Source organism: Hetaerina americana, unplaced genomic scaffold (assembly GCF_022747635.1).
Source record: "Hetaerina americana unplaced genomic scaffold, ioHetAmer1.1.p SCAF_14, whole genome shotgun sequence".
NCBI classification, from domain to species: Eukaryota; Metazoa; Arthropoda; class Insecta; order Odonata; family Calopterygidae; genus Hetaerina; species Hetaerina americana.
Genome location: NW_027286514.1, coordinates 1,104,265 through 1,120,715, shown reverse-complemented (window position 1 = coordinate 1,120,715; position 16,451 = coordinate 1,104,265). Strand labels below are relative to the sequence as shown.

At 34.7% G+C, this 16,451-nt stretch overlaps 2 protein-coding genes across 2 annotated transcripts; one reads left to right on the top strand and one right to left on the bottom strand.

Annotated features, from left to right (window-relative positions):
• Positions 1–216: 216 nt before the first annotated feature.
• RpL29 (ribosomal protein L29) lies at positions 217–4,747 on the top strand. Its single transcript, XM_071583609.1, has 4 exons — positions 217–301; positions 438–489; positions 563–627; positions 4,584–4,747. The coding sequence occupies exons 2-4, from the start codon at positions 453–455 to the stop codon at positions 4,698–4,700; spliced, it is 219 nt and encodes a 72-aa protein (XP_071439710.1). The 5' UTR covers positions 217–301; positions 438–452; the 3' UTR covers positions 4,701–4,747.
• A 5,454-nt stretch (positions 4,748–10,201) lies between these two features.
• On the bottom strand, positions 10,202–16,424 carry LOC139686285 (E3 ubiquitin-protein ligase TRAIP-like). Its single transcript, XM_071583428.1, has 5 exons — positions 16,218–16,424; positions 15,915–16,127; positions 13,587–13,745; positions 11,382–11,495; positions 10,202–11,310 (listed from the first exon to the last, which is right to left on the bottom strand). Exons 1-5 carry the CDS (start codon positions 16,328–16,330, stop codon positions 10,446–10,448), a joined length of 1,464 nt encoding a protein of 487 aa, XP_071439529.1. The 5' UTR covers positions 16,331–16,424; the 3' UTR covers positions 10,202–10,445.
• Between the last annotated feature and the right edge of the window lie 27 nt (positions 16,425–16,451).

The window sequence follows — 16,451 nt, the reverse complement described above, 5'->3', positions numbered from 1 at the left end:
GGGCAATCAATTAAAATTTATATCACAAAATTACACCGATAATAATCATACCAAATAGTAGGTGTATTAGTTCTATAGATTGATAAGCTCCCAGTGAAATACTCCGACTTGCACAGTGAAATCGAATTATGTGATAAATGATTTAATGTAATAATAATTGAGCCCAGGAGAAAGAATTGGTACTGCCATCTAGTGTTAATTGATGAAAGCCGTGAAATATTCTGACAGGAAACCAACGAAATTCCACTTCCGGCGTTTCCGACTAATTCTTAGGCTCGTAGGTTCGGGAGGCGTGTTGAAGGTATGTGATATTCAATCGGTAATATTTTACATCATCCTTCCTTGTTGGAAGAACTTTGAAGTCGATTTGATATGACTTACTCCGTCTCGAATTAGCAATACAAGTTACAATAAGTTTTATGATTTATTTCTTTCAGATTCGTTAGTCAACAATGGCAAAGTCGAAGAACCACACGTCACACAATCAACGTATGTTTATTACTCTTTCGTATGTATTTTGGAAGACTCGAGAATGTGATTCATAATGGCATTTCTTTTATAGATAAAAAGGCGCATAGGAATGGAATAAAGAGGCCCAAGCGATTTCGCCATGAATCCACGAGAGGGGTAAGTGAAATTACAATGAATGTGTGTGCTAGACAAATATGAATATATAATCGTGAATGTGCGTGCCTTATGATTTCAAAATTATTGCCGTCGTAGGCACGAAGAATTAATGAATTGAAGAGCTAGTACTCTGCATTAATTATGTATTCTGAATACTGCGGTCGTTGGCTGCCTGGGTTTTGAACTTAAATTTGTCAAATGATATAGTTCCCTTAATTAAATCTCGCAATTAAAAACCCGAGCGAGGGTTTTTAATTGCGAGTCATCAACCCTAGAAGCATTTTCATTGCCCGACAGTGTCTCGATTGCATTATTTCTTTTGTGTTGTCACGTTAATAGTTTTTGCGGGAAATGTGTGTAAGATTATGAGAAATGGCACTATACAGTGTAAAATGGGGACAAGAAGTCAAGTGATATAGGGGATCGAGGTACAATGTTTGCCCTGTTAATGGTCTTAGTTCCTCAACGAATATTGGGCCACCTCCACTTATATTGTTTTTTGGCGAATATGCATATTATTTTGTCAGTTGCAACCTCGTTTCCCCACAGGGAATATTGTTGAATTCTTGCGCATCAAAATTTAATGTAAGATTCCCTATAGTTGTAAAATTTGTTCGCTCGAATGATAGTTCTTTATAGTATGTGTGGTCGTGGGTTCTAATTTTAATATTTTGCTATAGTTCTAAACGCGCATAGAGAATGAAAGCAATGTATTTGTGATGGGGAATTGAATAAACTTATTGCCTGCCTATATACCAGTGTACAATGATTATTGGTTTTTCAACTTGAGTGGATGGTAATTGTAATATATTAAATTTAAATTCAAGTCATGGCGAAACTTCTTCAATTTAAAGAAAACATCTCATTAATATTGACAAATTTTGTATCCTTGAGTTAAACGTCATTATGAAGGAAGTGAATTTGAGCTAAAGTATTCTAAGGTCTTTTTCTAGAGCTACGAATTATGTTTATGAATCAGGCCTCTTTTCTTTGCCTCAGGATCTTTTTTTCGTAGCCATGTCCATTATGAACGAAGTATGGAAGAGCTATTCATAAATTGGTTATGATTGTCTGGAACATGCAGGAAGGTATCCAAAAGAATAATTGGTTTATCAAATCGGTCATACTACTCTATATTTATAAATTGGATGATAGGTACTGAAAGAACTCTTTGATTTGGTATAGTAAGTTTATTATATTATTTGCTTCTAATTTATGTACATTTTGTACTGTTTTTGCTGAAGAAATACACATTTTGGCTAGAAGTATATTTTATAAATGATAATTCCAGAAGCATACTCAAGTGTAGAATGACACATTTACTAGGACTCCTCTGGTTTGAAATTCTTTCCAGTTGGTGCTACAATTTTATTTTTAATGCAGACATGATAAAATATGGAACAAAAATACTGCACCTGGGGTTCGATGTGCAAATTTCAATATGCATGCATTTCAGTAGGGCTATTTACCTTGAAATAGGCTAAATTATTGTATCAGTCCAAATATTTGCTCACCTCCTGAAAATCTTGAACATGATTTAATGGGTGATGATTTTGTGTTCAAGCATTCCTGGCAACATAAATGCCTTGCATTGCCTTTTTACTGTAGTGGTATGAAATAGGGTACATTAAGAGCATATGGTGTTTTGTTAAATAATTTAAATTTCCATACTCATTATAATCGCACAAACCAGTGGAATCATGCCATTGATAATATTCATTTATAATAAAATAGCGATGGCATGCTGTATGGTGCCAAGGTCGCCTCAGCTTTTGAAATTACTGTAATTGGAGAGATTAATTTTTTTAAGCTGATAAAAAAAACCTAGGGCTCATGCCTAAGAAGTGTAGAATGTTCTGCAACCTTGACTTTAATTGAGCAGCATAACTTAGAAACCATGTCATGACACTTGCTTGAGTAAAATTGAATGTCATAGCTTATTGTCATCCTCTCATCCCACATTACTGCAATTTTACATCTGCATGCTAGGGATTGGTTCTCTATTGTGAATAATGTTTATCAGTGCTCTGCTTGTGCAAAAAAGCTTTGATACTTTTCAATCAACCCTTATATCGTCATATAAACGTGTGTAGTGTCTTTCTTTTTCCTCTCAGGTGAGTTAAAGTCCATAGTACCAGTCAAACCCTTGGAGAAGGTTTTTATTTTCAAATAATCAGATTTTTAAATTTGGGCATTGGAATTTATCATCAAATTATGAGGAAACTTTTTTAATTAGCTGACAAAATTTTAATATAACCTTGCATTCAATAGAAAAATGAACAATATTAATGAAAATAAAATTATTAGAAATTTATTTCAAATTTCATTTAAATATATCTCTTTTTCTTCGTGATGGCATGCACAATAAGGAATTAAGGTTGGCATGGAATAAAGAACTTCTTTTGAGGCTTGAATTGTAATTTTTTTTCTTTGCAAATAGCAAAAAACATGGATTTTCATGCTGTGAGTGACATAAGGAACAATGTTATCATCAAACTTTTTTTGTTTGAAAACATTTTTCAATTTCCACTCTTCTGTAATCATTGTTTTCTGGACAGATATCATTGGTGGTACTTTCCTTGTTCCCTAGGTTTGCCTTCTAGGACATTTTTTTATTCTGGAAGAGAAAGAGGGTGAATCATTTAAAACAGTCCCCACTTTTTCAATGCATTTGCTACTTTACATCGTGTAAAAGTTGTACAGGTTAAAAATGAGCATTTACCAAGTGAAGTAGCATACTCTTAGCTTACAATGAGCCACTAATTGGTGCTTATTTGAATTAAAAAGTTTCCAATTAGATCCTAGTTTTTCCATTTGATTTATGTTGAAAAATATGGAAATATGAACAATTTAAGTCACTAGGCCTCTGATTCATTCTTGTGCAGCCCTGAACCAGAAGTTTGCTTCTCAATTGCAGTGCATGTTACATCTCTCTGCAACTATAATGAAAGTGAATGAAAATGCACCCTTTGTTCATAATGCCATTTACTTGTTGTAATTGATCTTCTTTAGTCCATCTGTTATGCAAGTTGTGGGGAAAAAATCATGGAGATAAGAATGTAGCATGTATCCAGGTTTTAATTGTGTTGCTGGTTTTCTAGTATTTTAAAATGTCCATGAAAAAGAACAGTAATTGGTAGCATATAAGTTGCACTTTTTTCCAAAGTTATAGTTTTAAAAAAATCATCTGCATCTTGTATGTTTAAGTCCTAACTCCATGCGTTCAAACCTGGAAACGCCATCTGCTTATCCTAACCTGTTGAATATTTTGATGCTTCACTTCTGATTGAAAAGACATTCATTAACAATATGAATTAACATATTTGACGGCGTATTTGATGCACCCTTTTTTCCAAAATAATGGTTCTAAAATCACCAGTGTCTTATTCATGAAGTTTCGAACTCAATGGCTTATTGTTCAATACTGATAGTTATTTTTGCTGCTGATGGTCTGTACTATCTTTTGACTAAATTTTATTTATGCATATGTAATATTTATTATTCAATTGAGGAATTTAGTAGTTGGGATTGTTATCATTAAGCTCATAGCTATTATGTGTGGTAATTATGTATTGTGTTTCTTGCTTCCGTGAAGTGGAAGGAGATTCAAGCAAGATATTAAACAAGTTTGATTATTTTATCACTGCTGCTTCTAACAAAACAGCATGTGCTCTTTACTGAATAGAAATGAATTATTTGTTTTTAAGAAATAACCCAAAAAAAGAAGCTGCACTTTTGAATTGACTGTTGAAACTTTCCCTCTGTGAGAAGTGCTGAAATGAGGGTGCATCTTGTATGCAATCATAAGTGCTTATTGAACAGCAAATTTCGTAGGCACTTTTTTGAAATACTGCCTGGCCCTTAGAATAATGCAAATGTTAAAAAAATCGTATTATTTCAGGATTTGAGGTAAATTGATATTTTGCTCTTATTGGTGATTTTTTTTCTACATTTAGGTGGATCCTAAGTTCTTGAGAAACTTGAAGTTTTCGAAGAAGCACAACTTGAAGCCTGCTCAACAGTTGAAAGTTTTTGAGAGGAGGAAACAGGCCAGAGAAGAGAAGAAGAAGTAATGTTAATCTCTAATTGATTATTTCAAGTCCAATAAAACTTTTAAAAAAATATTTTAAACTTTTTATTCCAAAATTATAAGAAAATATTGTCTATATCATTGAAATTAACTCTGAAGTTGTGCATTCTGCCAATAAGCCACGGTTATTCTAGTGACATATCCTACTGCATATTGTGTTGGATGTTGGTTCATTTGAATGTGTGGGAGCTAATGGGGTTCCCTTTCATTATAACCAGCATGAGGTATGGAAGTACACGGAAACTTATGGTCCTAACATCTCTCCGTATAAATGAATATATTTTATGCTTTGAGTTAATTTCCCTAGACCCAGATCTTATGTGAAATGTGGCTTATGTGAAATTTTAGTTAGTAAAAAAGGGACATGAAAGGAAAGCATTTTGACACTGTGGAGGAGGTAAAACAAAAGTCACTAGAAGGCCTGAAGGACATCCTGATAAATGAATTCCAGAAATGTTTCGAACAATGGAAGCATTGTTTGGAGAAGTGCATTGTGGTCAATGAGAAATACTTAAGAGGTGAACAAAATTTAATGTAAATATATTGAGAACTAAAGAAACTATAACAACATTCCTGTTAGTTTTGGGTCCCCCCTCGTGTATATCCACAAAAAGATGGTAACAACCAATATATAAATGAAATCACAATTGCTATTGGCCATATCTACTGTAAGTATAGAGAAAATTAGAGCCAGGTGATTAAAATTAATTCTAAACAACTGGAGGATCGAAAAATAAACAGTATTTACAAGCCAACACAATATGCCGCCTTATTGCGTTTTGGTTATGATTCGTAAGTCGAAACGAGAGATAAGTTTGTGTGTCCTTTTTATTTGCTGTGCAAGGTAACCCGCAGCAAATCAAATATAAAGAAATAAGTGAATGAATGAAGTAGAATTTTCTTTTTTGTTTGCTTTACTTCGCTTCGTTAGTATTGGCGCTCAGCTCTTCTGGACCCTATCCAAGTTCTATGAAAGTGCCCCCTGCATGGTGATTGTTTCAAACCTGAATTGAGATAAGCTCTTGTGATTGAGAAATTTCTAAAGAAAATTACACATGGAGAAGAAAATCGTAAACAGCGATGTTAAAGCATTTAAAAAGAGTGAACAACATGATTCCCATGCTTGAGAACTCTCAATCCTGAACATAGGATTACTGCCAGATTGCTACAAAGACAAACTTTTTTGTCAATTGAGTTGTGGGTATTTTGGAACAGAATGGCGATGGAAAGAAACAACTGATATGTATACCTGTATTTTCACTGTGAAATATGACAAAAATTGAGAATGATTAAATGGTGTCCACTCCGCATGGAGGAGACAAGGGTTCCTTTGGTTTTGCTTGAGATTGCTAGGTCAACCATTTTTCTTCAATTGGCAGTCTTGACAGTATCCTTTTGTTGGAGAAGTTGAAAGTAATAGCAGCATCTACCCAGGTTTGTAAACGGATATTTATTTTAGATCTCTACTATCTTGTGAAATTCGTGAACCTAAGCCATTCCAATGTTTCATCGTACTGGTCTAATCTCTCTTCCATTTATAGGACTTAGTTCCATGATTTCTCTCCTTGCTTGAATCTAATCTAGTTCATTTAATATATTTTGTGACATCTTCAGTAATGCACATGCATTTTCCTTTCTCATTTCCAGAATTCTATTGGATTCTTGCATAACCACCATTTCTAATTTCTGTAAACTATCTGAATCCTCGCACTAATCTTTGCAACAATTTTGCATCGTAAAATGTAGTTTGCAATTTACTTTTGTGCTTGTTTATTCGAATTCATTTTCCCTACAGAATTTGTCTTTGATCAGTAATACATAGATTCTTCATCCATCTCATTTTGCCTCTGTTATGATTCCTTTTAAGAATGTGGGTACAATCTAAGGTATGTACCATTCCATTGTCCCTTTAGGAACTACCCTCTGATATTTCTTCTTCTATTGTTCTGGTTGAAGCTTATATATTCTACTTTCTTATCCTTCCCTTTATTTCCTCTTGAGGTTGATGTTATATTTTGTGGATGCCAAATTAAGATCTGCTCCAAGGAAAATGCAAATTTACATTTCCTAATCTATGCCTGGACCTAATATAATTTTTTTAGACATTTCCTTTAAATGGTGTTGCTGTATTACAAGATGCATACAAAATTCAACATAAATTTTGTATGCATCTTGTTATACATAGGTTAATGCCATGAATTGCTGTTACTAGACAAACTTGAAGGAAACTTAATTACAGCTTTGCTTCCCCCTCAGAACATCAGTTTACAACATTCCCTATGCTTCCTTATTGACCAGCACATTGTTAATAGTACCAGTTGTGTGGTCAATGAATCATGTGAGCTGTGCAGGATAATCTTTTTGAAGTTCTTTTCCCTTTTAACATTATTTTCTGGGAATAATTACTAGCCATGCTGAAGCCTGCACAAATATGTTAAAAATAGAGAGATATTCTAAGTTAAGTGCTACTGTGACTTCAACCGTCATAAAATTCCTTCCCAAACCCCTATTGCATTGGGAACACCAAAATGGAATATGTAGACTCGATGATATACCTAGGCGTTACCTTCACTCTCGATCTTTCCTGGGTGAAACACATATGAGGAATATATGGACAAGCTGACAATAATTATGATTTATTGGAAGAGTACTAGTATAATTGATGGTTTCCGGTGTAAAATTATGGAATCGATTCATATTGGAATTGAAAAATTGTAAATTTGTGATTCTACTGAAAATTCATTACCAGGCGACCCAGGTTTTAATGTTCATCGTCATCTTCAGGTGACAGCTCTTGCAGACACGTCTATATATACTAACTACCAAACCTTTTTCAAAATGGTCCACGTAAATATCCACCAGTAGTGGGGACAAAGAGGAGACCATGGCTATGCCATTGGGTTGTTGGAAATATTTGCCGTTGAAACTAAAATAATTTTGTGAAATACTTGTCTTCAAGAGTTCACACAGTTTAAAGGTGATTGGAGCAGGTACAGACTTCTGAAAAAGGAGGGTTTCTGCAATGTCCAGCACTTCCTTGGGTGGGACACTAGGGAAAAGGTTACACACATCAAATGACACTAAGATGCACTAGTTTAGGATGATGACTTCTGATAGCCAGTTGATTAAATCAATGGAATTACTGACTGTATTTTGCGCAAAACTTTGAGTGCTGTCTGAAAACATTGTTTAGTTTTCTCACTAGTAGATGGCTGGGGGCAGTCTTCTTTGAAACTAACTGTTTGATCAGAATTCCAGGGTTATATATCTTCAGTAACAGGAAAAACCGAGGTGCTGAGGGGTTCATTTGATATAATCCATTTACTTCAAAATCTTTAAATAACACTAAACATGATTTTAACAATTTTTTGCACTCAAGTTGAAACTTGGCAGTCGGGTCCGATTGCAGTTCCTTAATCTTGTTCTCTTCGACGAATTTTTCACTTTATCCAATCTATTCACACTTTATCACCAGCATTCTCTTTATCTGCCTTTTGAATGATGAGGTTTCTGGACTTAGTGGTGTACTTAATATAGGTTAACGTATTGTGTTCAGGAAGATGTCTCTTAGCTTTGAAATCCTGCTTCAGATGATTTTTAAGTTCCTGTGTAATGCAATGCTTAGCATGTATGCTATCCTTCTGGAGGGCTAACTCGCAATCTACCGCAAAGTTTTTGTCTTTCAGTGAAAGACATTAAAAACCCATGACAAGACTCTACTGCCAAATGGAGTAGAATTCTATATCTGGATCACATTAATATGATAATTTGCAAAAAACTGCCAAAAGATAAGTGTAAAAATAGTCTATTATAATAAATTGACCTCAGGAACCTACTTTCCCACACAAAAGACAATATTCCAAAAAGTGGAATATATAAGTTAAGATCTGAGCATGACACAGTGTACATTGGACAAACCACATGAAAATTTCAAGAATGGGTGAAGGAGCAACCAACCTGAGTGAAGAACAAAAAGTCAATGTCACATTTTGCAAAACATTATTGGAATATAACCACGGTAGACTTTAAATTTGAAATTTTACATACAAAAAAGAAAGGACTTCGACTATACACTTTAGAGCAGCTTGAAATTTTAAGAAATTTCCGTTCCAAAGAGAATATTGCTGATGATCTTTGGTGCACCTCCACTCCCCCCTCCTAAATCTACCACCTCTAATACCTAATAATTCTTCATACCTCCGCTAATGAGGTTAAGAACCCCTCTACTTCCCCCACACCCTCCCTTGACCTCAGATATATGTATAGGGTTTCGCATTGATGTCTACAAACCGTTAAAACCTATCCACTTTCCTCCGCCACTAGGAGGAATGCTCCTCATACACTCTACCCTTCCCTCCCCCGCCCACCCTCCGACCTTCTCACCTCCCCGCCCCTACCCGAGTGTAGTATGTCTCTTAAGAATTGTCACCTGAAGGTAATGATGAACATCTAAATCTGGGTCGTCTCGTAATGAATTTTCAGTAGAATCATAAAGTTGCAATTTCTTCATTTCCAACAGAAGAGTATTAGGTAAATGTGATGAAAAAGTCAAAGAGAAATATTATCTGTCATTGGTTAGACCTCATTTAGAATATGCTGCAAGTATATGGGATCTTCCGGAAGTTGGATTAATTGCCAAATTGGATCACATGCGGCGTAGGTGAGCTAGATTTATAAAATGTAGTTATGATTAACTTAGTAAGATATCCAAAATATTAGAGGAGCTAGCCTGGGAGCCACGAAGCTAAGGTTAAATTACAGATTGAAGCTCTTGCATGAATTGGAATATCTCTTTTGAAATAATGTTGAAAATATAATTATTACCCATTGTACTACAATAGGAGAGATCATGTCAATTAGATTAGAGAGGTCAAGTATGAGCAGATAGATTAAGATGCCATTTTTTTCTACAAACGATAGGGAATCATAATAACATTGTCCGACTGGGATGGGTAAAAATTATTCTGGTACGTATTCGTCACCTGTCACACACCCTAGTGGTGATTTGCAGGGTACTAAATAAAAGAAATAAATTTTTAAAAATTGTTTTACAGGAGCTTCATGTTGCTTTCATTTTGAACCTTCATGGCTTTAATCAATCACCATTACCACTGGTGTCCAACAAAATACATTAAAAATAATGAAACCATTTAATCGATGTAACCAGTTGATGCTATTTTATCATTTTTAATTTTCTGTTCAGTAAAAGATTCTGAGTAAATGGTGGGTTTGTAGATGAAGAACAAGTAAGGTGATGCATAATATGATTCATTTAGTGCTCAACTCTAAATTCAAAGGAACTGAAGGAGATGCTACAACAGTAAAATTAAGTCTTCTGCAAATGCACATTGCATACTATAATTACAAAGTAAAAATTGGTCACCTTGGTTAATGTAAAGGATTTTTAAATTGTTGCATTGCAATGTTAGATTGTATCTGTAGGCAGTAACTGTGATAAGTAACACCAAGTTAAAATTGAAAAAAAGCACTTCTTTATTTTCAAAAAATAGTAAAATACTGTGATGTAACATGAACATGTGTGCACAAACATCTGTGAGCTCATTATTGCATTCACTTGCTTTTATAATCAAGCTAAAATTGTACAAAAAACTTAACATAAGGAGACATATTTTGACATCAATCTATGAATTAAATACAAAAATCTGAAAAATGTACATAAATAATCTATCATCAAAAAGAATTAATATAAAACTAACATAAATGCATTTTATTGTGAGGAACCACTAAGGTAATTCTCTATGCTAGGCATTCCAGTGCTGCTATGTGCAGAGGCAGGCTTTTTCAATTTAGGTTTTGCCCCAAGGGCTGTCATACTTCGCTTGGGGTTTGGAAAGATTTCTTGCTTCCTCTGGCCACCCATACCATCATAATAAATTTCTTCTCTGGGTTTTTTATGCAACATTTCCTCTGGCCTGTGGCATAACCGTGGCTTTTGAAAAATTGAGTATCCCTGTTTTCCACCGAGTGCATTTGGTTGCCTGAGCTCTGCCTTTGCCTGACTTCCAGAAGATGATGCCTTTGCCTGAAGCCCTATTTCTTCCTTAGAGGGATCTGAAAGTTTTGGAATACGGAATGACTGAATGTTTCTTTTTGAAGGCAGAAATAATTCAGGAGTAAGACCCCCAGACTCTTCAAGATGAATTCTTTTCAGTGTTTCATTTTCTGTTGGTGGATATAACTTATTTGGGGATCTGGAAACCTTTTTCAGTGTAGACAACAGTTCATCCGGGGCTGGTGATTCTGCTAGTATTCGAAGCATTTCAGTGGCCATGCTCTCCTTTGATGGACTCCCACTTGTTATCTTGGCTAGAATGCTTAGCGCTGAATTGGGTGTATCCGTAGGTTGCATATTCTGAATTATGGCATTTTGCTGTTTGGTCTTCTTTTGGAGTCGATTCAATTCCTCCTTGACATTTGACAGCTCTTCATTAAGACTGGACTGGGCTCGGTCACTGACCTTCAACGCTTCTTTTAAACTGTCTCTTTCGGCATATGCCTTAGACAGGTTTTGGCTGTATTCTCCCATTCTGGTCTGAGTCATTTTCCTTTTCTTTTCCATTTCTTGCAGCTCCCTGTTAAAAAAAAAGGGAAAATTTACAATCTTGAATAGCTAGCGTCTAGTTCACCACCAACTTGATATTACCTTTTTAACACTGAACAGTATGCTGCCAAGGAACGAGACTCTGCAGATTTGTTTGCTAAAGAATTCAGCATTTCATCTACAGCTGTTGCTGATCCATTCCTGATTGTCTCTAAGCTAGAAAGACAAGTTATCGAATTATTGGAATATTTTCAAGTGATTTGACTAGCTTCAGTTAAATTATTAATCTTTCAAGTCACCAATGAGAAAAATGAATCCTGATTTATTAAACTAAAAGAGGGATACAAGATAATGAGAGTTACCAGCATAACACAGGGATGCAGATATTTGTTGCTCTGTAGATCCATCAAGAACCATACATTAGTATTTTAGATTAGTGCATACTCCATAAAAATATTATTTTTACAACTGATGTACTTAACTGAGAGAAATTTTTTATAGTGAAAATATTCTTGGTATACTTTAACACTAGTGCTATTTTGGTAGCACAAGGTTGACTTAGCAGTCTTACCCCAGCTGTATCATCTCATGTAACGAAATAACTGTACTGACCTGAATATAATGTGAGAATGCTGTGCAATATGCAACACAACTGTTTCAAGGATTTCTACTAAGGGTGGATGACAGATATTCTAATGGTATCAATTATCTTACTTGGCCATGCAAAAGGCATATTACCTTCAATTACAACCAATTTTGGAAGTGTATTCATTGATTTCTCTACCTATATATCCAGTATACTTGTATGGGTCTAGGTTTATGGCACCACCAATACAATTAGAAACAATGATTTATTCTCATGCAGTGCAAAGTAGGGAGATTATTAAGAACTCTGGCTTCTTGACCAAGTTTAAAGCGCATATCCCCAGAATGGTGTGGCTTTTTAGCAATTTAAAACAAGATTTTACTATTTAAGGTAATTTTCAATTTATCACAATTATTTAAACTTTATATTGATAAAATACGAAAATAAAAGTAACCCTCTGAAATATTTCCAGATGCATAGTAGCTTGCTTTGGGTTTAGTCATATCTATCATGACTAATTCACTTCTATTGTATGCATATGTACACATTGCTTACACTCTGAAATTGTTGCATTGAAATGCACATTAGCGGATGACTCCGTTAAAAGTTACTGTTGCGGCATCTCCGGCAGTTTCTTTAGAAAAAGAATTACCTTCTTAAAAGTATTTAGCTATGGAATAATAATGCCTTGAGCTATAAATTAAAACTGAATTTGCTAGAACATTATTCCTGGTTAATACACAAAAGAGTATATATGCCATAGAGTATGGCAGGAAGATACTATTGATGTCACAAACTATGTTCTTATGTTGATGATGAAGTAAAACAGGGATTGATTGGGACCTTAAATTCAGGTTCTATTACTCATTCTGCATGAAAATCTTGGAGACTACTATCATAATTTGTATTTCAGATACTTGAAACATTAACACTACATTCAAATTAAACTCAAAATTTCTTGGCATCAATTTGGACTCAAACTTGACATAGGTACATTGAAACTGCCTTTCAGGATATTAAGTTTGACATGTTCCCTCCGAAGAACTTAGAAGAAAACAGTGAGCAAAGAGGTGCAACTAATGCTTTACTATGGCCTTATCTACTCCAATATTACATATGTTTTCATTCTTTGGGGATCATCTCCTTTCTCTCAAGGCACATTTAAACTGCAAAAGAAGGCTATTCACACCATTGCATCTGCCCATCCAATCTTTCAAGATCTTGGGCTCCTACCTTTCCCATCCATATACATTCTATTCACAGTAAAATACATGAAACAAAATCAGTAAGATATTCATGCAACTTCTGACTACCACAGTCACCATACCAGCACCAAATCAAACCTGCATATCAAATATAATCGAACCAAAGCTGCAAGCCTGGGACCAAAGTCAATGGGACTAAACCTATACCATAAATTACACAGAAATACAAAGATATAAGAGACATAACACAGTTTAAAAGATTAATAAAAAATTTCAGAGAAAAATTATTACAGTATGCCTGAATTTGTCAATGATAAAATATGACGTATGCATAAATTAAACCTAAGAAAAGACATACGTACATCTGCTTGTAATAGAAATGCATATATATTTATACACACAGATATTTTAATATTCTCCGAATATGAATAATCTGAATTTCTATTTTTTTACGTCATGCCCTTTATTGTTGTTGTACACCAATCCTAGGTCAAATAAAATTATTAGTATTATTACCCCATAAGTGTTTCAACGCGGGAGTGAAGGATTTTGTTGTCCTCTTGCAGTTCAGTCATCTTCTTATTTTCATTCTTCAAGTGATTCATTCTCTCCTTTAAACACAAAAGTGCACCATTTAATGAGTCTACTTTATCCTCAGCTTTTTTCAGTTCCATTCTGAAAAGGACATTAAAATTAATGGTTATTAAACCCACCCATGTTAAATAAAAAGGGAATTGAGGGTGGTGTGATAATTGGACATATAAACCAAGGATGCAACATGAACTGAACTTAAACATTCAAGTTAAATGAAGGGTGAAACATGCACAATGGTTTAAGCACAGAATCACACATTTTAAGAGAAGAATAGGTACATTAATTGGAATATAAATGTGGTGAATACACCTTAATACAAAGGATGCCATTAATCAACCAACCTATGGTTAATTATTAACTTTATTATGGCCAACCTAAAATATTATTTACAAGGCTTATTCATAGGAATAAGCCATGTAAAGCTATAATGGTGAAGTCATAAATGAAACGCATTGCACAACAAAAACTGAATGGGAAAAACCCTAGAGTAAATAAAAACTATACCCACGGCAGGCAGCCATATGGTTTTTAGTATCAAGCGGTCAATTTACCAATCCTATTAATAAAAATAATTTATAGGTGCTTAGTAGAGTATAATGTAAAGGGTACTATAGAAACTCCACTCAACAAAAAAATCTTTTGACACTCATCACCTCAGATTTTGATGAGACTTGGTATGTTTTACCCCTCCACCAATTTAAGTAACCATGCCATATTTTACTTGTCTGGCTGAAATAGGTATTATTTTATAGTCTTTCAAACTAAAGGTGACTTCTAAATGTCTTCCATTCCCGTCATCATCAGGTGACCTGATGATGACGTTCAACGTCGAAACCTGGGTCGTGTTTTTAAATTAAGTGCGTGGAATTACTAAGTCAATAATTTCATTTCATATCAATATGCCATTCAAATTCCATAAAGTTACGCCGGAGACAACAAACTAATAGGAAATGAAAAAGATAAGTGTTGCGAAGGACATGAAAGGCTTTGATATTAGCATGAACCTAGAGCCAATATACCCCAATTTACCATCAAGATGGTGTATTCGGGACAGTTGGGGGCTACGGATACAACAAATATCAGTGTAGTTGAGATGAGTTCTGTTCAGCTGCAAAACTTTAAGACTTATACAACCAATGCTACTTTTAAATACATTAAACTAATCAGAAATTTTGAGATGGATACATAATTTACTCATTACATTATATCATTTTCTCAGTAGAATGAAAGAGCCCCATCACCAGGGGACACAGGGAGGGACTGTACTCACTAGGTAATAATGCAGCTCCTGACACTGGAAAATGTGAAGTACTATATTTAATACGTTATATAGCATGAGATGTATACATATACATGTACCATGTGGGCAAATATCCACTGAAGCAGTACTCCAACAACACATTGATGGATTAGCAACTATGTGAAAACTACCACCCTCATCCATGCCGATCAAATATTCCTCACTGCCCATATCAATCCCAACTCAACAGTCCATGCCAAAATTATCAAGCAAAGGAATTTACTGTGCTGCACATTTGTCTTCTCACATGTAGTCTTCTCTTTTGGTGTAGCCATGCAACGTTTCAAATATATTACTGCAATTTTACCGTGATGGAAATAGCAGCATATATTCTCCCATCAAGGAACTCAAAAGAGGATTCAAAACTTGATAGTGGATTTTTAACAAATGCTGGATATGTTCAAGCTTGATTACAGGACTGAAGACTTTCTTCGGTCAATTGAGACAATATATGCCTTAATACTGGAGCCAGTGTTGACATAGTGCCTTTAATTGTACTAGTGTTTTATTTCGATTTATGAAAGGCCATTTTGAACATTATAGAAAAAGTGCCATTAAGATGATACCTCTCACAATTACATTACTAAATATTTTTCGAATTCCACATGACCAACAATACTGTTCATGGCGATAGGATAATAAAGTTAATTTGAGAAATGGAATAAGGGTAGGAGTGGTCTGTGTGGCTAAATGGATATTAACGACTAAATATTGAAACCTTATTCTGAAAAAATTATTCTAGTCGAAACCAGGATAAACGCAACTAATAACTAATGGTCACCGACAGGGGAGTCGAGAATATAAAAACCTTGGCAGAACTAACGTTCTCTTTACGCTAAAATGTCTATTTAAGACTACAGGGTGGAAAGGGGAAGTTAGAAGAAGTCACTTATAATTTCCATTTCATTAAGTTAAATTTTAGCAAGGGTATTTCTACTGTAACAACCCACCGTATAGCTTTATTTTTATTTTCCATTTCGGATTTTCCTTCTTTAGCAGTTTTAACTTCGATGTCTTTCATTCTAAGTTTGAACTTTAACTCATCTAATTTATTCTGCAGCGACCCTGGATCATCTGAGCCATCGATGTTTGCGACGTTGAAGTACACACGATGAATATTTTTTTCTAAGACCTTCCCTCGACATTGGGGACATGTTTTTGACCTGAAATACAATTAAAACCGTTAGAAATGATCAAACCAATTGTACATGAGATATTTTAGAGTAATTAATTCATTTACTCTAACAACGTACCGCTCAAGCCATTGAATTACACAATTGTAATGGAAAAGATGGCCACAATTTGTAACAAAGGTGTCATCCGACCCAGTGATAACATCACCACAAATAACGCATGTAATGTGCATTTTGATGGACAGTCAGACAATTCTCGTTCGAGTCACGAGCAATTCTACTCCTCAACTCTTTCAACTACAGAAATTGCGGACCATCTTAGCGTTCGCGCCGCTTTAGATAACAAAAGAACTA